This window comes from Genypterus blacodes, unplaced genomic scaffold (genome assembly GCF_046128005.1).
Source record: "Genypterus blacodes isolate CSIRO-AG114 ecotype Tasmania unplaced genomic scaffold, CSIRO-AGI_Gbla_v1 ptg000131l_1, whole genome shotgun sequence".
NCBI lineage: Eukaryota > Metazoa > Chordata > Actinopteri > Ophidiiformes > Ophidiidae > Genypterus > Genypterus blacodes.
Window position 1 is genome coordinate 1,210,953 of NW_027466933.1, and position 25,001 is coordinate 1,235,953.

Consider the following 25,001-nt stretch of genomic DNA (forward strand, 5'->3'; position numbering starts at 1 on the left):
AGCAGGAATGTCAGAATGCTCATTATAGGTGGTGCGGCCCAAATGCACTGTTTACAGGCGAGGTCTTTTCATGTGGTTACATGTGCTCCCACTGGCCATGGGTGGGTCTCGCCTGAGCCTTTTTTTGGACCGTGATGTTGTACTGAGGGACTACAAGAGAGAGAGCAAAAGGGAGCTCTGTTCTGCCGGGGAGGAAATGGGCGTTCCTTCTGGAAACTTTGGATGGATTGACCGAAAAAAGCAGAGGGGGTGTGGCGAGGCTGGAAAGGAGAGGACCACCAAGAGGGGCAGCACGTTGCAGAGTGGTGGTGAGCTTGGTTGAGGCAGCTGCTGAAGTTCTGATTCAGAGGAAACTAGAAATAACCTGGGGTAAGTAGAGATTTGTTTTACTCTACTTTTACTGTGAATGTAATCCTTAAATTGGAATGGAAGAGGGTTGAATCCAAAGTAGAGATTGGATTGTGGCGACTCTGCATCACATCTCTCACTCATTCAAGCTTTAAAGGTAAGAGGTGGCGAGGGAAAGTACAAAGATTGCCTTTATCTGTAAGCACATATTTGTAAAGGATGTTGTGTGTACTTTGTAAAATTAGATTTTAGCTCGGTTCTTAAACCAGTTTCACTTAATTATGACCGTAAATTCACTTTTCGGCATGATGGATGTAATCTAGTCTAATGACATAATTTGACAGCAATCAGGACTCTGCCACCCACCCTGTTTGGTTGTGGACCTCTCCTACAGATAAAGATCTCCAAAGTGCAATCACTCATTACAGCTACTGTAACCCCGTCACTGCTTGCCTCCACCGCCACTGTGTACAACTCAACAAACTGCTTTGGTGAAATGACAGGACTTTCTTTGGCCTGGAGTTCCCTCCGAATGTACAAAAACAGCAGCCTTTAATGAAAACCAAATGTGAGTGGAAGGAGAAACTGTTTTTGCTCTGACCAATAAAAACAAGCAGCGAGAAGTGCGGCGAGGTTGATTGGGTAAATATTTTGGCACCGTTTAGATTCCGACGACCTCGCCCAGGTTTCTGCAGTGTGGCATCGCACACACAGAGCAGTCACAGAGGCGTTTGGAGAAAGAGCTCATTGCACTCTGTTTTCATCCAGCTTACGTAACACAGGCCATACTTTGTTTGGCTCCTCACATTTTCCATTTTATGTTTCAAGGCAAAACAGGAAGGTTCCCCAACACTGAGTTTCTGTGTGGAACCGAGAAGCGCGTTAAATCGGGTCACACACTGTTTCCCTGCTTATACTGGACGCCTACATTCAGCACGTTGTTTGTTTTTTGACAGGGCCGTGAAGATGGCTTACCTGCTCATGTTTGTGACCCTGCTGCATCTCATCACACTGGCCATGCTGTTCATCGCAACCATGGAAAAGGTATTAGTCATGTTCAGGATAAGACTAAATATGTTCACTCACTTCACTGCGGCGTTCAACAAGTGCAACGCTTCCAACCGTGTGTGTGAATCTCCTCTCTTTAAAGTCCTGGTGGGTGTGGGATGGGATGGAGAACTCCGACCTGTGGTACAACTGCAGGTTCGACAACTTCACAGAGACCTGGCTGTGCGCATCCTCCAGGGAAACTGGTACGAAACGACTATACCTCTACAGTCTATTTTAAATTCTACTCAACCTGTGACTCAAATGTACGAACTTCTCACTGTTTTTCCTTGCAGAGTGGCTTCAGGCAGTGCAGGTCCTGATGGTCCTCTCGGTGGTCTTCTCCTCCGTCTCCTTCCTGGTGTTCTTGGGTCAGCTGTTCACTATGTCCAAGGGGGGTCTCTTCTACTTCACCGGGCTGTGTCAAGTATTTGGAGGTAACAAGCAAGTGAAAAATGAGCCTTTGATGCAGAGTAAATATAATAGATTGCTTTATATTGGCAGACATTTGTACTTGTTGCTGCTGCTATGTGTTATTAATAGCAAGGGCTTTACCTTTTCTTTATTATTATGATTAATTTTACCTTATTATAATTTTAGGGTTAGGGTTAAGGTTGGTGGAAAGGATTCTGATTTTTGAACATTATTCCTATCCGTAATGTCTGCATTGTAGGTCTTACAGCGTTTTCAGCGGCTCTCATCTACACGTTACACAACAAGGAGATCCTGCAAGATTCCAGAGAACTGACCTCAGGACACTTTGGCTACTGCTTCATCCTAGCCTGGGTGTGTGTCCCTCTGTTGCTGTGCAGTGGCGTCATATACATCCACCTGCGCAAGAAAGAGTGACCATGAACACAAGGACACAGTGCTATACATGTTCACGCATTTGGGTGTTGTTGTATATTATGAGACGTCTCAGTTTAGACACATTTGTATCATGCAGCTGTTGCTATGGTGGAGGTGCTTCTCTTTTCTCTGTGACGTCCCTTTATCAGACATTGAAACTTCTGCTTGTATTTTATCAACATTTGAAGATATGTGTTCACCAAAGAAGCCAAATAGCAAAGCACAGATTTGTATTTGATTTGATTTGACCTGGTGTTGTGGGCCTGTAACCTTATGTGCCTTTTGAATTGCCATTAATAATATGCAGAGCAAAGTGGAAATATATTTTTGTACGTAAAGCTTATGTGGCGCATGCATTTCATAATTACCTGTGATTTTCTCAATAAATATCACACAAAAACAGAAATGAATGCACAATTTGTATTTATTGAATTAATTATATGGGATAGTCACTGAAGTGCTTTGCTAAATTGTATACCACTCTATACAAAAGTAAACTATACTAAGATACTCGCCACAGTACAATACATACACTTTACTAAACTATACCATACATCTACTAATCTAAATAATGAATTAGTTTAGGGAAATAAACTTTTGATGAACCTCACAAGTACACGCAAAACTACATGAGGACGCCATTAATTATTATTCGCGCCATTCATACTTACAATTATATTACCGTGTGGGAGACATTGCGTTTTTAAGACTCCTAGTTCAAAGGTCGTTGCCATAGTGATTGTAAACGGCCAGGGCACAGATTTCTCAGCAGCCCAGTAGAACGGGGGTGTTTTCTCTCATTTCGCATCGAGCCGCTTGTGAAAATGGAAAGTTTGTCTCCTGACTCGTGTTCTCCAGCTGAGATCCTTCCTCTCGCGTTATCTAAAGGGACGACAAAGCTGTGCGAACTTTGTCAGAACCGAGCTCACCTGCAATGCACCCAGTGCCGGGTCACTTTTTACTGGTAAGTCTGTTTAATATTTAATATAAATGACTATTTCGGTTATACATGTGTCAATTAAGCAGTAGTTAATCAACAAAAGCGATAGTTATCTGGTGTTTTATTTTCCTAAACCGTCTGAAGGGGGCCCCGGGACGTTCTCTGTTTGGACGCTAGGTGGCAGTGTGCGCTGCGTTTGGTTATTTAACAGCACACTCAGCACGTCGGCGTGAAAGACGTTCATGTGACAGAGGAACAGCTGGAAATGAAATTACCACAAAGGGTATTTTGGTGCGTGTTTCTGCCAGGGAGCCTCTGACGGTTACATAACACACACACATCGACAAGAACAGCGCTTTTGTTCAGCCTAAAATCCTCAGCGGACCAAAGGAAAAAGCTATTAGTCGTGTAATTATCGTTGCTAATATTGTGTTTGATGAAATCCTCATTCTCTGAACGCCGACGCGAAGAGGAGCCGTGAACGCAGCATGTGGTGACATCCTTTCCTGTTGGGATTTAAAGGGATGAGCCACTAAAACCAGCTACTCTAATGAAGCTTACACACACTTTTATCAGCTCGAGGCTTGTTGGCCCGAACACAAAAACACAAATACCACAAACACTGAAATGTAATTAGGCCACTAGTAAGTTAGTTAAGCTTTGTTTATACCAGATGTCTGGGGAGAACTATTTTGTACCATACAGGAGAATTTGAAAGCACACTTTTTGTGACAAATGAGGAAAGAAATCAAACTTTTGAAGGCTGAATGTCCTCTGGAATTATTCTCAAACCCAAACAGCTGAAGAATGTGTGCAATCCCACTGTACAGACGGGGAGAAAACATCTGCACCCATCTGATCTGGTTTAATTTGTGGGCCTGTCAGTGAGCCAGTCATAGAAACTACAGTACAGCAAGAGAGAGACAGAGACAGAGAGGCGGAGACAGAGAGAGTGAGTGTGTGAGAGAAAGAGAGAGACAGAGAGAGAACAGAATTGAATATCTTTACCGTCATTGCACGAACAGTACAACGAAATTTAAATGCAGTGAAAGTGAAAGGGAGAGAGAGAGAGAGAGAGAGCTTGCACACATTTCCACCTCAGCAATGAGTCATATTTGGGTTTCTCACAGATCCTCTACTTGTGGGTCAGTTTGGCCCAGAATAACAGTGTAAAGCTGTCACACTGTGAAGCTCTGAGGCGCTGAGCTGGTTCTGTCCTAATGAGTCATAACATATTAGCGAGCTGTTGACTGGCTGCTATCCAGGCTAATGTTTATGGTCACTGCTTGCCTGGGTGGTTGGAATTCTGCAATTTGAAAAAAAAGTAGTCCTGTGTCCTAAGAAGACCCCTAGGTTGTGTGTTTGTGTGCGTGTGGATAGGTAACACCAGCAGACACACTCACACATTCATGCGCGCAGTGCTTCTGTTGTTGATGTAATGCGGCCAGTCGTTCCTGCTGCAAGCTCGCTGTTTCTGTCTGGAGTCCAGAAACAAAAACAAACTCACACGGTTCAGAGGAAAGGAGAGAATAAGGGAGAGGAGAGGAGAGGAAAGGAGAGGAGAGGAAAGGAAAGGTAATGAATGGAAAGGAGCCAAGCGCGTTTCCACAGACGTGCGCCAAGGAAGAGGCTCACTGACAGGGAGCCAGACGGGCAAAATTACAGACCTATTAGTGTCTATAATGGCGTTCACTTTAAAGTGCCCTCTGTGCACTCTGAAGGGAACGCTTAACAACCTCTGCTTAAACAAACTCAAACTCTGTGATACGGAGACGTTTCACTGTTTTTACATAATCACATATCCCTGATGTGTGTGAGACAGTTCAGGGATCTGAGTGCAGGGCCTTTGTGGGTTTGTCCTTCAAGCGGAGAGGAGCACTGGCAGGCCGACCGGGCCGGCATCCACCAGAAGATCTGCGAGCTGCTCGCCTCCATCCGCAGCCCGGTTCAGGTTCATTTCAGGCTGGCTGAGCGTGACATGCACCGCGCCAAGACGCTGCAGAGACAGGTGAGGCCGCACTGGACCCCTGTACAGCCCATAATGCACTGTGTTTGAGGCATTGCCATGGTTTCTATCAAAGCAAATGCATAGTGAGTTTATTCTGGTCATACGTGCTGTGATATTCCTGGCACATGAGTCAGTTTCATGACCTGACTTAAGCTTTGGGTCACGTCCGTTGCCCAGGAGGAGCTGCTGGAGATTTCCCAGACGGTGGCTCGGAGCAAGATGGCTGCGGGGAAGCATGGAGAGGCTCTGCCCGCTGCCCAGTCCTGCCTGCGCTGCGCCGTGGACATCCACGGGCCCAGCACCGTCCAGCTGGTCCCTGCCTACCTGCTGCTAGCCGAGGCCAACATGGGTAGGGAAAGGAAGTACAGCGTGGCCTCTTTGACCTTCTTCTCTGGAATGCTCTCCTCTCCTCCCGCTGTACGAGATGATCAACGTGTGAGCCTTTCTCTGTGTGTCTGTTTCCAGGTTTGGGTAATGTAGCCCGGGCACAGGAGTTCTTGTCCCAGGCGGAGTGGACGGTGTTGAACAGCCCAGAATGCGGGCAGGAGGTCCATCACCAGCTGCACAGGAATCTGGGCCGCCTCTACACAGCCACTGGCAATCTGCAGACAGCCCTGTTCCACTTTGCAAACGATGTGCGTATCTGCATGAGTTGTGTTAAAATCCATCACATAAACAATTTAACAACACTTACATGATTGGAGTTTGCTCACTAAATGGAGTTTAGAGATTTTTGTCAAACATAAACACTGTGTTTAGAGTCCTCTTCTCTCAATATACACGTACATAATCATTACCTACTGCTTATTTATTGTTTTTTTTGTATTTTATTCACTTTAAATTGCCTTCTGTGCAGTAATACAACGAGGCAAATTCCCAGTTCCACTAAATGCAGCTTAGATTAAAGCTAATGGTAACTTTCCTCTTTGCTTACAGATCTACTATGCCAGTGAGGCGTACGGCGTGGAGAGCGCGGTCACGTGTGGAGGCTACTTCCTCATGGCCGACGTGTTTGCCAAACAGGGGAACACGCTCGTTGCTCGTTCCTTATACTCTGAGGTAAGATCACGCAGCTTTAATGTCGTTGTTACTGCATATTGTTCTACTTCAGCTGTTTGTTTGTTGTGATTTATGATTTGTTTTGTCTTTATCTTATAGGTGGCACATTTTTGGCACTCACATCTGAACAAACTGCTGAGGATTCACACTGAAAATGTTCCAAATTCATCACAGCCATCTGTAGGTGCGTCTTTTCCTCTTCATACACATTCAGTACATTTGATTATGTTGTTTGTGTTTTGTTATGGTTTTCGACGTGGAGAGAGTGCATTTATCCCAACAATAGAATTTTCATATTTATCTTATCTTGTATTATATTATAAAATATATTTATTGGTACCAAGTATCAACTAGAAATTGTCATCAATAAATCAAGATGGTGGTTAATAGTTAATAATGTAGAAATGTAGAAAGTGTGCTGTGATTGCAAAAGCTGAAAATTTTGCCGAATGCTGAACAAGTGCCTGACAGATTGAAGCCTGAATGCCTGAAGAATGTTTGAGTGCTTTCTCTACCTGAAAGTATGAAGGCCTCAAAGCATGAAGGCCTGCAGGAAATCTGAATGTAATTGAATAGGGAATGGCAAAGAAAATATTAAAATGGGCAGCATTGTTTGATGTCTTTCTTAAAACCCATGAAATATGCAAAAATGTTGAAAAGAACAGAACGAATGAAGCCTGAAGTGCTCAGAAATGTTTGTCACCACTCTGAATGAAGGAGTGAGAAACAGTTTGAGTGACAGCTAAAGCTCAAATCGTTTGATGCTGCCGATTATTTACAAACAACAGGTGCAGCCAATTAAGCAGGGACTGAGTCAGCCTGAAGGCCTGAAAACCACATGTGGAACAACTGGCTATTCATATTTCAGTGTATGTGGGACTCAACTGGACTAACTCATTTGTAAATGTAACAAATCCTATAATTAATTAAATCACAATGTCCCAATAATGTGTTCACACGAAGCTAAGCAGCAAATGACTAATACAACACAACACAACACACAATTACCTCGACCGTACATGATGACATCACCGGCCCATCACTCAGAATAAGGTCAGCCGTGCTATATTTAGCTGAGCCGTGCGATCCTAAAGCTGACCCTCAGATTTACGCTGCACGCTCGCAGCCCAACCAAAGAGCGCCGCTGACACATCTCTGGCTGCGCTGCATCCGCACCAATACCCTCACTCACGGCTGCTGGCCTACATATGACTCTAAGCCTGTTAGCTGCCACACAATTTCCTGGGCTTACTGTGATGTTTATAGGGGGGGAGGGGCGGCGGCGGCGGCGGCGGCGGCGGCGGGAGAGAGAGGAGGGGAGGATGCTCGCACTCACAATACCACAAAAGCCCCTCATATACAGAGCGAGGCCGGCTTTTAAATCTGCAGCCGTTGAAACGTATCAATTCTCTCCCTGCAGACGAGTCCCAGAGGGCAGAGCTGGACCAGATGTTGAGGACGATCCTGGAATTTGAGGAGGACCACTCAGGGAAATACCCCTGCCAGGTGGCGCTGGCGGCTCACTGCCTGGCCCTGCTCTGGTTCCTGGGGGGTGACTCCCAAAAGGTGAGTCCACCAGACAAGGTTACGCTGACTGACACAGTGACACAATTCCCCCATTTCCTGCGTGTGCGTCTCTTCCTTGGAGTGGCAGACGGGATTATCTCTAAGTGGTAAAGCCTTGAAGATGAGCTGGGACTTAGCGGGAGCTGTTTTGACTTTGGCTTGGTTTTTAGTCTCTCTGTGAAAATACTGCTCCTTGATGGAGGCGTGACATTTTATCCATAAGATAGAGCTTATTACCTCCGGCAAGAAGCTCGCCTCTGTTTTCGCTGCGTTTGTCCTTTTGTCCCACTGTCCATAAGCAGAACATCTCAAATGTTACACCTGGAAGAAGCAGTTCATTTTTACCAGTTTGGTCCGATGGTGGCGCTGTAATAACCACTTTTTAGCCTGTAACTTTTGAACTGTAAGACATCGAATCAAAATGTTTTACCCTGGATTCCTTGAGTGCATCCACCCAAAGATGCCTCATTTGCACATTGACATTTGAAATTCTATTTTGGTTGAAATTGTAGGTCCTCTCAGCCTTGGCGGCGGGATGCACTTTTGGAATGCAGATTTTTCCAAGACAATTGATAAGATTTTCATCCAACCCAAATGTAAAAACAACAGAAAACATCTACTTGTTTTTAAACATTCCAAAAAAGGACACTATCTTCTTTTAGGAAAAAGCAGATTTAAAAAGGGCTTAGAGCCTGAGAAGGTCCATCCCTGCCCTGACCGTGTAAGAAGATCTGTATCAGACAGGTGATGGCCACAGACCTAAATCCTCGTCGGGGTCTTTGAGATCAGCGGGTCCCGAGCTGTGGGAGGCAAAGGGGCCGGATAAGAGTGCGTGGTTGAGCTCCAGTTGCTGAACTGTACAAACCATCGGGCAAGTAAACAGGAACCACACCAGACACACGACACTGGACAGCACAGACTTGACCTCTGCTAATACTAATACTGTGCTTCTTTTGCCTGTTAATGGCTGGATGAAGAATCAACAGCTATTCTACAGAACTCAATGATTTTTCAGATCACTCATGTCCAAATTAGGTCATTGACAAGTTGCATCATTCAGGAGATATTCAGAGTTTGAATGGAGCCCAATGGATCTCTGTGCTAACCACTGTGAAAAGACTTTCAATGCTCCTCAGTGTAAAGTTACGAGTTTGGTTAGATACTAAATATGTTCACAGTTACCTCAGAAATTGATTTCCTATTAAAAGTTACCGTGAATCTTCAGTATTTTTTAGTAGCAGCGATAAACAGTATACATGCAGGGCGTTGTAAGGAAAAGTGATTTACAAGGCATCACTGTCAAAGCATAACGCAGCTCGATTTAGGAATCCAGAGGATATGTTTAGCTTTAATTGTAGTGTTTGTAACCTCTGTCTTTGTGCTGTTGACGTAATACCACAGTGATCCATAAGAGTCCATTCATATGTCTAGAGTCCTGCAGCTTGGATGGGAGACGCCTTTAAGAGCTTTGACTGGCCGTGTGAAATCATTCTGTAAGTTATCTCACTCTCTCCCTGGAGACTCTCAACAGCTGTAGCCCCTGTGTTTGTGTCTGTGTGTGTGCCAGGCTGGAGGGTTTGCCAGCAGGGCCCTGAACGCCAGCCAGCAGATACCAAACCACGAGCTGAACGACTCCATCCAGGGCCTCATGCAGCTGCTGGAGACTGAGCCACATGCTGCCTCTGACTAGCCACACCGGCTGCCCTCTGACCTGTCCACTGGCTCGGGGATCTGATAAACTCATCGACAGCTTCTTTCCACCAAACAATAGCCACTGTTTACTTACTAAGGTATTTGCTTTTATCAGAAATAGGTGACACATCCTCCTTATCAAGTATTGATAAGGGGATACTGTGACTAAAACACTATACTTCTTTTTTTACTTCTACTTAACTTCACTTTACAAGTTTTCTTGAGTACATTGATTTTCTGTAGCCCAGCTGTGAGTGAGAGTTTTAATTATATATTCACATCTTAATCCAGAGGAGAAAAAGCTGAACTTGTGCAGAATATAAACATAAATATGAGGGCACACCGTTTTCATTGGTTTATAATGACTCATCTTTATTTAATCTAAAAAAAAAACAAAAAAAAACAAGAGGGGGGCATATTTACATCATGTTGCACATAATTGAATTACAAGTCATTTTGGGATCCCTTTGTAACACTGTCAGAACGCTTAGCAGGGAAGTGGCGCCAATGTTCTCTCCTAAGCCGCAGCAACCTGGAACCTTTTTTAACACTGTTTCATATTCATCAGATTCAGATTCAGAACATTTCCACTGTCTAAATGTCCTCACCAGACAAGCGTCATCGTTTCACCGACGCATAAACTTTGCATTTTCATCCTGCTGTGGTTCAAGGTTTATTATTCTAAACCTTCAAAGCAAACGAGCTGGATTTGAGAACCTTGACAGTTGAAAGGAACCCAGAGATAACCTGTGAAATCCTTCATACTCTGTACAACTCTGTAACAGTTTGTATTCTTCATATCAAAACAAAGAACCACCTTTAAAATCCTTTCACTACTAGTATTATTAGTACTAAATTATACAACAAAATGTTTTGTTTTTTTGGCATTCAGGTTCATCTTCTGTGTGTTGAGTCAGCACAACATGGAAACACTTGGATTTCCTTATATTCCCTTTTTACTATTCGAGCCAAATATACATTAGCAGCAGTTTGGAATTAAATAGCAACCTTGTGTACAGCCTTGTTGTGTTGTGTACCAGTCCAGAGGCGACTGACACCAGTTTACTTCAGGTTGACCAAATACAGCAAAGGTCAAGATCTGGAGTCATCCAACAAGGACCATCTCATGTCTTCCCTGGTCTTCTGCTCTCTCAGTAACGGGCAGCATCTCCTGCTTTTCCCCCCCGCCCATCAGCTTCCATTCTATTTTGACCGCCCATCCGCTAAGACCAGGCGGGAGAAATAAATCATACCTGAGCAGGAACCTCAACTATGATCCCTCATCTTTACAACCAGACAATGAAAAGGCATTCTGAACGTTGTGAGGGCACAGCTGCACTGAACCTTTAAAGGGAGATTCCGCCAGTTTCATCCAACCTCCTACTGGTCACACGGTCGCACCATTACACGCCGGAACACTGACCTCTACGACGTCACAACGGGGGGCTTTAAACTTGGAGTGAATTCATTGAACCCGATGCTGTGTGTGTGTGGCTTTAAATCCTGTTCACACCGACACACACATTCCTGTTTCCCATTCCGACTGGGGGCCGTAAGAAGTTGGCTTGGAAGAGTGTGTACAGGGATTTAGTCGAAGCTGTATTGACGGCAATGTGGAAATGATTGATTGAGGAGACGGGAAGGGGGGCCACGTGATGTCGTAGAGGTCAGACTTCCTGTCTTCACACCTCTACAGCCACAAAACCTCATGAAGCCGTGTGTGAAACCGGCGGATTCCCCCTTTGATGAATCCACCCGCTGTGCCTGCATATGGATGTTTGTGTATCTATACAGAGGGCCATGTCAGACTCGACTCGTTCCTGTAGTTGGCTTTTAATGTCCGACACACACTTGTGGGATCGATGGAGTTACATTTATGTACACGACACAGTGTCAAATGTGGAATGACGACGGGGCGTCAATACAAAGACGGAGATGGAGTCACCTTACAGAAGCATTCGCACTGGGGCCACACACACTGGGCTGCGTGTGTGTGTTTGTGTGTTTGTGTGTGTGTGTGTGTGGAGATTTTGTGTGTAGGATTTCACAGTTTATTTGTCAAGATGCTTTCTTTACACACACACAGACACTGGACAACATCACAGCAGTGTAAATGGTGTGGAGCCGCCGCCGCCGCCGCCATCGCTCCACAGCAGAGTTTCATCAACAAATCTGCCTTTTTTTGTCATCGCTCCTTGTTGTGTGGCGCATTGAAGTGACCGTAGGGTTTGGCGCCCCTCGACCCCGGGCAGGCCGGGGGCGTTCAGATCCAGAAAAAAAAAAAGGAAAATAAAATCAAGCTTCACAGCGGTCTCACTTTATTGAGACGATATTAGTGCACACAAACCACTTTTTTTCCTTTTAAAAAAATACCATAAATTAGGAAGAAAACAAGGAACAATATAAAAACAAGCAAGGAAAAAAAGTGCATGTTAACCATGGTAAACACCACATTGTCTTTACAAGTTTACAAGCTTTTTTTCATTGTTGTTTGTGTACCTGGTGTGTGTGTGTTGTGTTTAGATGGATATGTTGTGTCTTTAGGGGTGTGTGTGTGTGTATATGGGGGGGGGGGGATCCAGGCTGCTCCCCTGAATTGCGTTCAGCTGTCATAATTAGTAATAAGAAAGAGTTCAGAGCCTAAAATCCCCGATGTGGTGGAGCAACTTCAAGACTTTAACATTTGTGCTTTGGAGAAACAAATGATATTTGGTGAAGGGCAGAGTTCAAACCTGTGTGTCGGTTTAGTTAAGAAGGCGTACAGGAGGTAAACAAAGACAAATAAAAGCCTTAGGCAGTAAGAAATCCCTGGAAAACCTTTTTTTTTTCCTTTACTGGAAAGAAAAAGCAACATTCTATTCAAACAGACTGCAAAAATATAACTTCCTATTTTTTCGTATTTGTACAACAAGCCGACGCAGTTTGCCGACTATAAGCGACTAAAAACAAAACGCCTGCAAACCATATCTCACCGAATCCAGATATGTTAGCACCAAATGTCAGTTTGAGCGTTTCGACGTCACGCGGCGGCTTCGTCCCGGCAGTTGACTTCAGCCTTTCCAGTCCGATCGGCTGGAAACCCAGAGAGCAATCAAACTAAGCTAACACCTAAAAGCGTAAAACAAACACAAAGCCAGATACGCGTCCGTCTGTGTCGACGTGAAGGGATAGGAACGGCTGATGTGATGTGTGAGGGAGAATTTTTAGAACAGCGCGTGAATCCAGGCTGATATGTGATCGCACGCGGCGTTGGCTCCATCTTACGGCAGTGAGAAGTCGTCTGTGCTGAGGTAAACCGGGCCAAAGCTTCCTGCTCCTTCATACATTTGTCATCTGACGTAAGAAAAGAAATGTTAAAAAATGCATCGGTCTATTATAAAGTGCTAAATATTGAATGAGTTTTAAATGACAGCGGCGACTTATTCGTGAAGCTTTGAGAGGAACGCCGACGTGTTTGTAGCTCCTGTGACCTCAGACGGGCTAGTTTACGATATTCTGGTGCGACCGGGAGTAACAATACTCGCAAATCATTTACCGTCCAATAACCTGCTCCAGATATAAAACACTCCCCCATTTAAATTCATGCCTGTTGGAGTGTGTGTGTCTCCTGTCATCTCGTGTCGCCGCAGGATTGGACGACGTCGCTGCTACATCGATGCGGAGAATAAAAATTCATTTCACCTCCGATCCACCAAACCGACCCGACTGCAGTCTCAGCAGGAAAAGTCTTTAAAAACACGAGAGGTTAAGCTTCAAATACCGCCGTTTTTGTTCGGCCAGCATCAAAAGCCAAAGCTAGAAACTTAAGATATGCTGAAATCCCAGCATGCATCAGTGTAAGTGCGGTCTGGCTGGGCGGGTCGGGGGAGCAGCCTCAGATGTCTGTGATGTGTGCGTCTGTTTGTGTCGGGTTGTTTGTTCTGCGTTTGTTTCACACGTCAACATCGTAGCCTTTTTGTACTTTTTGGGGGTTTGTGTGTGTTTTCAAAGGAATGTCTGTTGCCATGCGTGCAGGAAGTGTGTATGATCTGTCTGTGTGTGTTTGTGTGTGTGTGTGTCTGATATGCATTTGTCGTGTTTGTGTTTGTGTGTGTGCGCATGAAGCTTCGCAAATCTCACTCAGTCAATAGCTTGATCTCGTTGGCAAGGAGGGCGTTGAAATAGGCGGGGTCGGGCAGGTCGGGCAGGGCGGAGGCCGAGGCCTGGCGGGGCGAGGACTGGGAGGGCTCGGCGGGCTCGGCCAGCTCCGGGTCGCTCTCGCTGGAGGTGGAGCCCACGCTCATGTTGCAGACGGCCTCGGGCAGCGAGCCGCCGCCGCCGTCGCCGGGGGGCACGGGGCAGACCTCGGGCTCGCTGCTGGTCTCGCTGGTGCTGGACACCACAGACAGCAGGGACATCTTGCGCGTGAGGCGGCTGGGGAGCAACGACAGGGCGTAGTCGGCCACGATGCCGGCCACGTCCATGCCGCACGCCTGGTCGAAGGCGATGAAGCCCACGTTGGCGTTGGCCTCGCACACCACAAACGAGCCGTTGTTGAGCTGCAGGAGGTCGATGCCGCACACGTCCATGCCCAGGATGTTCGACACCTCGGTGGCCAGCTGCTTCCCCTGCTCGCTTAGCGGGCACATCATCCCTACGCCACCTGAGGGAGAGAGAGAGAGAGAGAGAGAGAGAGAGAGAGAGAGAGTATTCAAAGGTATTATGCATCAAGAACAGGCATGTAAACATAAATATAAAGGGGGCGGGGTTTGTTCTCTCCTCTACCTACCCAGGGAACAGTTGCTCTGCATCCTTCCGTCGGTAGAGCAGCGCAGCATGGAGCCGATAACGCGGCCGCCCACCAGAACCACCCGCACGTCACGGCCGTGCGACTCCTTAACATACTGCTGAAACAGGTAGGGGGTGTCATGGCGGATCAGGTGGCACAGGTCTGTCAGGTGGTGCTTGTCCCGTGCCAGGAACACGGCCTTACCTGAGGGAGGGATGGACAGATACCAGATGTCTGACAGTGGAAATGAGGAACATTGACTTTGGCATATTCTCCACACAGATGAGATAACTTCTTCTTCTTCTCCTGCTGACACCTCGCTGTTCTGCTGACCACGTCTCCCTCAGAGACAAATGTGGCGGCGGGTGTCAGCTCCCCTCCCTCACATAGCGGCTCGGACACTTCTGCTAGGGGCCAGCGGACGGCTTCGCACGCAGGCAAGAAAGACGCCTGTTTTTAATTAACACTGTCGGGCTGATTGTCTCTGTTCCAGCCGGGAGAAGCATGTGAGTGCTGCGTACGTGTCCGTGTGTCCATGTGTGTGTGTGTGTGTACACCAGCTGGTAGCATGACAAGACGCTCCCATTTAGCATCATCACGCTGATGTGAAGATGAGCAGTGGCAGGGATGATGCAACACTTCACATATCAAAGAGGAGACAGGCATGGAGGCACGGGGACATGAGTGATCTCTGCCTGTGCTACTAAAAATGGGGTTTGGAACAAAACATGCACAACTACTGCAGCTATCGTATTAAATTGTGTTCCAAACATCAGATCAGGATCTCGTGTGAAGGTACTTCACTCGCTCATGCTGGTGAAAGCCCAGGGGCCTCCCACGGTCCAAACACGTGCAGGTCAGCTGAACTGGAAACTGGAAACTGCTCCAATGTAGAAATGATTTGTGTGTGTGTGTGATCACCCTGTTGGAGATCAAATAAACGCTTTGGCTCCGGCTCTCCATGCTGCTGCACTGGACACATAAATGTAGTACACACACACACACAGACACGCACACAGAATCGGTTGCGCAGCTGCAGCCCCGCGCCCGCAACTGTGCTGAAGTGTAATTTGTCCCGATGTGATGCGTCAGCACATTTCCAAAAGCTCCGGCTTCCCTCGTCCACACTCAAACACGAGGCTGGGATCTTTATTTAGTCAATCTGTGTGTGTGTGTGTGTGTGTGTGTTTGAAAAGTCTCAGTATTCAGGAGTCAGAGGTATGAACGGTGTTAAAGCAAATGTGTTCTCATGTGTGTGTTTGTGTTAGTCAGTTAGTGTGTGTGAGTGTGTGCAGCTGACAGCGTGTGCAGCGGCGAGATAAGGAAAGCAGAGCTGGACCGGGCCAATGTCAACGGTGAACCGCAGGAGGCAGGAAAACAACGCGACCAGGCTGAACTCCACACACAGGGTCAAGTGAGCGACTGACCAACGGCTGCTTTCCCTAACAATGCCCTGTGATGGCGGCCCGGACAGCCATTGTTACCGCCTCACACAATGGCCCAGTCAGTCGAGCGGCGATAACAAAGAATAGGAAAGGAAACGCGGCGGTGACGGTGAGGCTCAGACTTCCCACGCTGGCTCCCTGTGACCGCAGGAAGTTGAAGCCGATCCGGAGCGCCAGAGCGCCACGCAGAGGCGGGGCGGAGCTTCTGCTTCACGTCTGCCGCCGCAGCACCACCGTCCTAATCAGTTAACACTCTGCTCATGAATTTCATACACAGGTGGATGGAGCTGTTGGGAACGTGGACGTGCGGCGTTCTGTTCTGAGGCGTGCTAGGAAACCGGAACGTGGCTGCTCACCTCGGTGGCCGCGTGCGTTCTTCACCACGACGGGGTAGCCCAGCGGTTCCGCCTCGTCGATGATCTTACGGAAGTTGTCGTGCCCTCCTGGAAAATGCACACCGCACACACACGCACACACACGCACACACACGCACACACACACACACACACACACACACACACACACACGGTTTTGGTTGAGACTAAACACAGGTGGTGTAACAGAACAACATGTTAACACAAAAAAACACAGAGGAAGAAATGTGGAAATGTTCTTTGTGGTTTCTTGTAGTTGAGGCTTACATTTACTGTGTCTATGCTTAAATCATGAGGTCGCTGCTCTACAGTCTCACACACACACACACATTAATTAGAACCAGCTGAGCATGTGACACGACTGCACCTTAAAGCAACAGACATGTTTCCACTGAGAAATTTTTGGATAAATGCAAGCACAATCACAAAGGAACGGCTTGGTCTCTCTCTCTGTTTGTCTCTCTCTCTCCCCCTCTCCCTCTGTGTCTCTCTCTCTCCCTCTGTGCCCCCCCCCCCCCCCCCCACCCCTCTCTCTCTCACTCTTTCCATCTCTCTCTTTCTGCTTGTCCGGTCTTCAGCCTCTCAGTTCAGTGTGCAGATGTGAAGAACCCGACACATGTTTCTTTTTTGTTCCTTCCCCAAATGCGCGCATGCACGTGCGCACACACATACACACACATACACACACCCACCTCACTCACATGTGTTTTCAGTGGGAGTGGAGGAAGTGGGTAGGAGGAGGAGGAGGAGGACACCATGTTAGAGCGGGGTCACGTCACGAGCTGACGAGGCCGGGCGGGGGGTGGGGAGTGGAGAGTGGGAGGGGTGGGGGGAGGGAGGGGGGGACAGAGGGGGGGGGGGGGTCCTATCCTTTATACTGGGAATCATCAGGGGGACAAACGGTGAGGTGGGGGGAGGGCGAGGGGGTGTGTTACATAAGCACTCCCGCCGCTCTGCATGCATGGCCTACTGTGCAGAGACTGATGGAATGTAGGGCAAACACCCTCCCTGCCTCTCTCTCCCGCCCCCCCTCCCTCTCTCTCTCTCTCTCTCTGTCTCTCCGCCTCTCTCTCTCTCTCCCTCCGTGTGTATCCTTATGTTGCTGCTCTGGCCACTGCACTGCACTGGAATGTTGACAAAAAACCTACGATGGATGTCCTGCTGTGCTTTTTCCTTTAAAATCATTCGATAAAAATAATCAACATCAGTCCGGCTTTGGCTCTGAAAGATGAACCCCAACACCACACACACACACACACACACACACACATCCTGCATCCATGAGATCATTCGTCAACTATGATAAGCGTCTGTGTTGCAGCTAGGAGGATTTTGCGGAGGGAGGAATGAAATGGGGCTCGGCTCTCTGGAAGAAGACGCGATTGTCTGACAGATGGTTTGTTAATCTGCGTCACAGCCACATGTGGGATTAGAGCCTGTGATGTAACGCAGCACATCAGTCAAATCACTTTGTTTTAACTGAAACGCCAAGCCACAACACACACATTCCGATAGTTAGACTGCGTGACATCATTTTCATACGAGTGCTGTCATTGGTTAATCTCAGGACTGTTTCCATTCCACGTTGTTTACCCTGAATGCATGAGTCTGTTTACTTCTGTAACAGAGACAAATACTACTACAAATACCAATAATTGATATTGAAACACGAGCTAGTTGACAGTCACACATCGTCTCCTTCACCGGTAAAGGTCAAGCCGTGATCTTACCGTAGGAGAAGGTGTCGGGCAGAGGGACGCCGTGGCCCGCCAGCTCCTGGAAGGTCCAGAACTTGTTGACACAGTTGAGGATGGCCTGGGGCCGGTTGAGGAGCCGGCAGCCCATCTTCTCCAGGTGGCGCAGCACGGTGATGTCGCTGTCCGACTGCACCCAGGGCGTGGGCACCCGCACCACCACCACCTGTGGGTAAGACGTCACCATCTCCTGCTCCACCCGCAGACCTGGAGGGAGGGGAGAGAGACGCAGACAGACACGTTAGCATCTGTACATTCTTGTCAGGTCCGTATTCGTTTACTTCATCACATTTGCATAATCTGGAAGGCTTGCTGCTCTTTTGGGGGCCTTGCGTTCGCCTGCACCGCTTCAGCCGTCGCCAGGCAGCTCCGACTAGGAGTTGGCCGGGTTACAGGGCCGAGCGACGGCATCACTGACGGCGTCAAGCCTGCTGCAGCCATTATTCAGACTCTGCGTCTTTGTACTCGCGTTCACGCTTGGCCATTACTGTCTGCCTGGCTGACTGAGCGAGAGAGAGAGAGAGAGATATCCTGGCTGATAAGACGACACGCTACATGCGAGCGTCTGGATGTAGGGCAGTGGGGTACGGGGACGCCTGACACAGCACGGAGCGTGACTGGAATTTAATCAACTCGTGAGCACACAACAGGGAGAAGAACATTATTAGTTCCTGACCATAAACTGTACAGAGGCAACAAAGGATTTGACTGATGATCTTCCAGACGCAGGCAGTGAAGTCTGGCTCGCTTGGTCTCTGTGTGCATAATGTATAGGCCGACTGAAGACATCTGAAAGGCTCATTCAGCGTCCCAGCACAACACCAGGAACAGCAATAATGTCAAACAGGGGAGACAAAGCAAAGTAACTCATGAAGATGGCAAATGGAGGCGATTGGACTGACATCTTGTCCTACAAGCTGCAGGATCTGGGAAAACACTCTCTAGGAAATCATTCCCCGTATTCGCCAGACAACTAGAATGTGCAGAACACAATAAGGCTTTGACGAATTGGAATACTGGCTAGTTATGTGCCAAATACAGATGGCACCCTCGGCAGCCATTCACTGCCAAAGATTTGGCGGCTTTTTATTGGTGGCTGGTGTTACACTGTCACCTTGGACGAGAAGAGGAAACAGAGACAGTCTGTGAGATTTCTGTGCAGGCTTTGCAGCCCAACAGCTCATCAGGAGCGACAGATTGGGCGATGATGGAACCGGCGCAGGAGGGTGTGTGCGCACGCGTGCCTGGGTGTGTATGTGTGTGTGTGTGTATGCTTATAGCAGCACGGTACATACGGGGAGGCGGGGAAGGTAAATATCTATCACTAAGCACTCCACCTCCAGCGTGACTTGAATCTCAGCCATTTTACGCTCACACAATGACACCACCAGCAGAGGAGATCATCGGGGGTCACGAGAGCTCGACGAGCGCCGCGGCGACAGGCCGGAGGCGACTTATTTCATTCCGCGCGCAAACAGGTAACGAGGACGGCGGCAGAAGGGAAAGGTCAGGGACGTCCCGCAGCCTCGGAGAAAGAAAAAAAAAGGGAGAGGAAGAGTGGCAGCAGAGGGGGAATTAGAGACGCGTGAAATCAGGAGGGTGTGAAGCCATGAAAAGCCTGCTTACCCCTCCCCTTCGCTGCTCCTCCTCCTCCTCCTCACTGTCTCAGTATAGAAGCAGGAGGCTACACTGTCTCTGCCCACATTCAGCACTTTCACACACAGCTCTGATTGTGCAGGCACTGGGAGCACTGTGACTGGCGTTACAGTGGGAAGTGTCAGGGGACGATGGGGGGGTCTCATGGCTTTTGACAGACAGTGTCCAGTGTTCACAGTGCTCGTCCCCCATCTCCAGGGGAACCAAACAGAGAGCAGATGAATCAGACCTATTCATTTGTGCAAGTGTTGGTTTACACTCCGCCGTCCATCATGTGACACTCCTGACCGTTACACACAAAAGAACATGGATACATGCGGTGGATGTTGTGCGGCTGTGGCTTGTTTGATGGCGCTATTGATCAGATTTGTCTTCCATCGTTGCAACGTCACAACACAAAGGACGCACACACACACACACACACACACCATGTCTGTGTTAGATGAGTATCTATGCTGGTTGTGTTTGAATGCAGCCTATGAAGTCCAGGAACAACTGTGAGCTAAGTAACTGACCTCAGAGTTCACTGCTCATTTTGAGTTTTTAACAAATGGAATCCTTGCCTTTGATAGTGATTATGATATGATGTAATCAGAGCCTCCACAGTACAGTGGGACTGACTGTCCTTCAGCTACTTTGCTATCTGCGAGTGAGACGATTTCCTGGCACCGACATTTCAAATATGTCGTCCCCTTACCATGAACGGCCCCAAATCGGTTTTCATGGTGAGGAAAGTCCGGCCATTTATCATGACCGGGTTATTCAAAGGCCAAACCTGGGCTCGTGCTGATCTTCATCTGTAGCTTTAACGTGAAGAAGATTATGGAGTTTCATTTCCTACTATGGTAGAATCGAGTCTTCAGAGTTAGACAATGTGAAGAGACAGAGGGTGTAACATGTGTGACAGTACATGCTTGTCCTCTGAATCATGTGTGTTTCATGGAGGTTTCATAGGTTTGTTCCCGGTCCAGTGGGAAGAAAAAGGAGAGTAAACCTGTTAAGCTTAATCTCTTCAAGTACAAATGTACCAAAGCGAATGAGACCCTGTTGGCTGAGAGAACAGGATGTTATTCTGAGACTGTAGGTATGTAGTCCAAGTCCGTCTGTCTGTCAGCAGGATTACTCACACGTGTACCACCTGCTTTTCATGAAACTTGTGTGAAGGTTGGAAACGATCCAGGAAAGAACTCATTAAGTTTGGGTATCATGTAGAACGTCTGGGCCAGTTTGTGTCTTGTTTGTATTCTTTTTATTTGAATTCCTTATACTTTTGCTACAATTGGCTGCCCAAGAGTGGAGCGTCTCTTTGGTTTGACAGTCACATTGAAAGCAGACACTAAAAGCAGCGATAGATTAGATCAGACCGATACATTTTCCACTTTACCTTTAAAAACTAAACTGCAATTTCCATTTGGACTGCTTTGCTTTTTACCAACTTTAAAACTGTACGTATCCACTTTCAGCTCTGAGACCAGCAGATATGCTACATGATATCAGTGTGCTGCTCTGTCCTTACTAATGAAATAGCTCCACCCCATGTGGGCGTTACTGCTTATACACAGACACATAATCAATGGTAAACAATTAGAAATGTAATTAGAAAAGACAAAAGAACATTGTTTGAATGGTGTCCGTAGGTTAAATGACACAGCTTTAGTATAGACCAGTTTCCGTATTGTTACTGTATTAGCCATATAAAGGCCTGAGAGTAGCCGTGTAGCACGAGCGTTGGGTTTGGTGACCCTGTTGACCGTCGGCAGAGATCATTTCATTGGTCAAAGCAGGAGCAAGCAGAGGCATTTTGAGTGTGAGGGGTTGGTGAATAAATACATTCTGCTCTTGGGTTGCCAGACCGCGCTCTTGAATTAAGCTGGGACTCTGTCTTAGCATGACATGGAGGTGTTGCATTTACCGTGTTTGGCTTAAACGCGTGCCCACGGTCATGCACAAGGATCACAGGGAAATGAGACCTGGGTTCATATCCTGTCATCGGCCCCAGCGTCTCCAGCACCAATCATGGGATGTGAAATGCCAGCAGATGACTGAGTTGGGTTTGGCGCTTTCTCATGTAAGGGCTCGTCTTTGCTCCTCCTGTAACATGGATGTGTGTGTGTGTCTGCATATTATAATCTCCTCCTGGGTTCAAAGTGAACCCATTAACTTCAGCATAGACAAATACATACAGTAGCATGAGAAATGCTAAATTCTTGAAATAACAAACCATTATGAGTTTGAACGTTATGTCGGCATTCTGACCTGCGCTTCTGTTGTATGTTTTTGTGGTTTATGAGCATTTCAGTTGTTTGAAAAGAAGGGAAAGCAGGTGTTTAGTGTATCTAATTAATAAACAATGAACCCGTCTCCAGTGTTATACCGCAAACGGAGACTGGATCCATGTTTGAACGTCTTCATCATCTTCACACAGCTGTAAACTCCTCACAGGCTTTACAAATCCTGTGCTGTAATTTTGGAACCAAGACTTGCCTTCACCCGTTAGCAGGAGTCTACCAGAGGCAATAAATCATCACTACATTCAGGTTGTTCATCATCAACGCAATGTTACCGAGATGTCGAATCGTGTTTGAGTTTTTGATGTGCGTGAAAATGAAGTGTGCGTAATTCAAGTCTTCGTACAGGATGAGTATGAAGGCCAACGTGCATGTAAAGAACCAGAGAGGTACAACTCAAGTTGTCTACTGGTTCTCAATCTGTGCTGCCAAATTAAGAGATTGGATCCATTTGTAGATTTTGGCCCACTGTGGATTACAGGCCGTGCTAATTGCCCTGATCCAGTTTTCCGTGTTGGTATACTGTAAGTCTAGACCAGGGTCTCCTCATCTAGCTGCTTATGCTGCTAATGCTCGCTCGCTCCTGGCTTCTCCTAGGATCTGTTTATTTGAACACCATATAACATTAACCTTCTTCCTTAAAATGGATTATCTTGTCACGTTAGAATAACAACAATTTCTATGATATCATTGAGCAGCTCGTCTGTCTATGAAGCCAAATCAGTCAGCTGGAACACGTCAAAAATAGTCCCAAATCTGTGCTCCCGTGGCATGTAGAACACACCACACGTCTAATCTGCCATGCTGTCGGCTGTGACACTCCACTGTTGGCTTTTAAAGCTCCGTGTTGACACCATGGAGCTTTGCCACAGTTGAGCCGTACAGTAGTTGTGGTGTAAGCGGCGTGTTAGGCATGAACGTGAGCTTTATTTTGGCGAGGCTGCAACACTCTCACACTCGACCCACCTCTTCTCCCAACTATTCGCCCTGTGCCAGCCTGCGCCATCTACGTGTTAATTGAGACCTATACACCTCTCGTTTGGTGACATGGCCCCCGCTTCACACATCCCTGGCAAATTCCAAGTGACTCTGTTCAGCAAAGAGAGTTACAACAGCCGATCACGGCCTGCTGACTGGAACACATGAGATATGGTCCTTTCATGACAACCTGAAGATAACAATGTTACATAAACAGAACATGACAACGATCGAGTGAAGGAGATTTGTCAAATTGTCTCTGTCAGCATGAGCTCCTTCACTACAGTCTAACTGTGTGTCGCCTGGTCACATGGCCACTATGTTGACATTGTTGTGTTATTGATTTACTTATCTTGTCAGTGATGTCACACAAAATAGATCTAGACTTTACATCTACATTTACACCCAAGGGAAGTCCATCTTAGGTCTACTAGTCCACTAGACTAGTACTACTAGTAGTACTGGACCTTTCAGGTCTTTACTCGCTGGTCCAGTTGCCTAACATCCACTTCCCTCGGATACCAGGTGGTCACCGTTTCCTTGGTGACCTGGATGACTGAGAACCTTTAGACATCTAGACAACAAATGTATGATCAGTACAGACTAAAGCTCAGATGCCTGCTGTTCTAGTGAGCATCATGTCTCCAGGTGTCTGCTCTGTTTGGATATGAAAGGATTCAGTTTAGACCTGTTTCCAGTTTAACACATGAAGTAAAGTCATACATCTGTTCCCTCAGCTTGGAGCTCAGGGAGACGTAAACGGAAGTGCATCTACACCGGCATGGATCCGTCCTCATCACTGGGATCCGGATTATATGTCGTTTTCCTCGGCCACTGCCGGGTTTGCAGCGTGTTTCCCGGGTCTGAGCCGAACCTCCTCCCTGCTCTTGTCTGGAGGAAGTCCAGCTGGAAAGTAGGTTAGGCGGTCACGGCGGTAGTTACGCGCACCTCCCTTTGCTAGCATGCTGACCAGGCTAGCCCCCTCCACACACACACACACACACAAGCCCCCAAACAATACCCGTTAGCCACTAACTGGAGCTCGGACAAAGCGTAGGACGGCGTTATTAAAGTTTAAACAACCCGAGCTGCTCTACATCCGTGACTTAGAGCTTCTATCGCGATATCGACAGTGAACGCCACTCACCCAATTGTCCCTCGCTGATGGTGAGCACGATCTGATCCATGAGCAGGGAGCGGAATTCCACCTCCTCCTCGGCGCAGCGCTGCTTCAGTGCCCGGAGGATCTGGACTTGCGGGTACTCCTGGCTGATACGCCGGTCGCTGACGAACCAAAGCCGGGAACACATTGTGGATACGGATGAGTGTGTTGGGGTCGAGTGAGAAAATGGGAAATTGTGGAGGTAAAAAAAAAATCGGAGTCAATACGCTGCAGTAGCCGAGGGGGGGTGGCAGGTGCGTGGCGGCGGCGCGGGATCCGGGGGTCGGGCAGAAAAAAGCTCAGTGATGCTCAACACAATGGAGAGCGGGCTAGCGGCGGGCAGGAGCGGGCTGGGAAACGGGACCACGGCTCAGACCGAACCAGCTAGGATGAACAAGTTTCGCGATCACCGTTGCTTCCCTTCGTTTGCAGCCATTTAGTCCTCCGGGCGCGCAGTTTGTTCAACCCAGACCGTGGCGAAGTGTGGCGGCTAACGGAGGAGAGGGGGGGTTTACCCGCAAAAACTTCTCTGTCAGCCGAGACGCAGCAGCTCGGCATGAATCGCCCACTGGGGCAAACAAAGCTCAACCTGCGCCGCCTTCACGTACCTCCTCTCTATCCGCCACGGAACAAAGTTTTTCGCGCAAACGCAACACTGGCTGCAAACTGCAAACTACAGGCTGGTTTGACACAATGGAACAAACCTCGACGGCTCCGCTTTGCTGCTATCCACTTCGTACTGGTGCTGAAAAATGCACGCCGTTATTTGGAGCTCGCCGCTCACGCGCTTCATTTACAACTCCACGTCTCCGCGTTCGTGTGCGATCAACAGGCCTTCCAATCACAACAACGGATTTGCAGGGGCGTCGACCAATCGCGTCTTGGCTAAACCCCGCGCGCACCCTACGTCCCTTCTTTCACTTTCCTATTGGTTACACACCCCCCGACTGCCCGCCTTCTTGTCGCTTCTTGGGTGGGGTAGAGAAAATAACGCACACGTTTGCGTACGCTGCACGCGGGAGGGGTAGGCGGGCCGGAGCGATGGCAGCCAATGAGAAGGCTTGAAA

The 25,001-nt window shown here is 47.7% G+C and overlaps 3 protein-coding genes across 3 annotated transcripts; 2 read left to right on the forward strand and 1 right to left on the reverse strand.

The window, feature by feature from the left end:
* The first annotated feature begins 226 nt into the window (after positions 1 to 226).
* Positions 227 to 2,650, forward strand: emp3b (epithelial membrane protein 3b (MAM blood group)). The gene is made up of 5 exons (XM_076163407.1): positions 227 to 369; positions 1,305 to 1,392; positions 1,499 to 1,601; positions 1,692 to 1,832; positions 2,069 to 2,650. Exons 2-5 carry the CDS (start codon positions 1,315 to 1,317, stop codon positions 2,242 to 2,244), a joined length of 498 nt encoding a protein of 165 aa, XP_076019522.1. The 5' UTR covers positions 227 to 369; positions 1,305 to 1,314; the 3' UTR covers positions 2,245 to 2,650.
* A 418-nt stretch (positions 2,651 to 3,068) lies between these two features.
* zmynd12 (zinc finger, MYND-type containing 12) lies at positions 3,069 to 10,489 on the forward strand. Its single transcript, XM_076163373.1, has 8 exons — positions 3,069 to 3,208; positions 5,051 to 5,192; positions 5,370 to 5,541; positions 5,658 to 5,827; positions 6,129 to 6,251; positions 6,351 to 6,435; positions 7,672 to 7,817; positions 9,385 to 10,489. Exons 1-8 carry the CDS (start codon positions 3,069 to 3,071, stop codon positions 9,505 to 9,507), a joined length of 1,101 nt encoding a protein of 366 aa, XP_076019488.1. The 3' UTR covers positions 9,508 to 10,489.
* A 3,009-nt stretch (positions 10,490 to 13,498) lies between these two features.
* On the reverse strand, positions 13,499 to 24,704 carry rimkla (ribosomal modification protein rimK-like family member A). The gene is made up of 5 exons (XM_076163322.1): positions 23,920 to 24,704; positions 17,827 to 18,057; positions 16,079 to 16,165; positions 14,278 to 14,481; positions 13,499 to 14,151 (listed from the first exon to the last, which is right to left on the reverse strand). Exons 1-5 carry the CDS (start codon positions 24,080 to 24,082, stop codon positions 13,625 to 13,627), a joined length of 1,212 nt encoding a protein of 403 aa, XP_076019437.1. The 5' UTR covers positions 24,083 to 24,704; the 3' UTR covers positions 13,499 to 13,624.
* Positions 24,705 to 25,001: the final 297 nt, after the last annotated feature.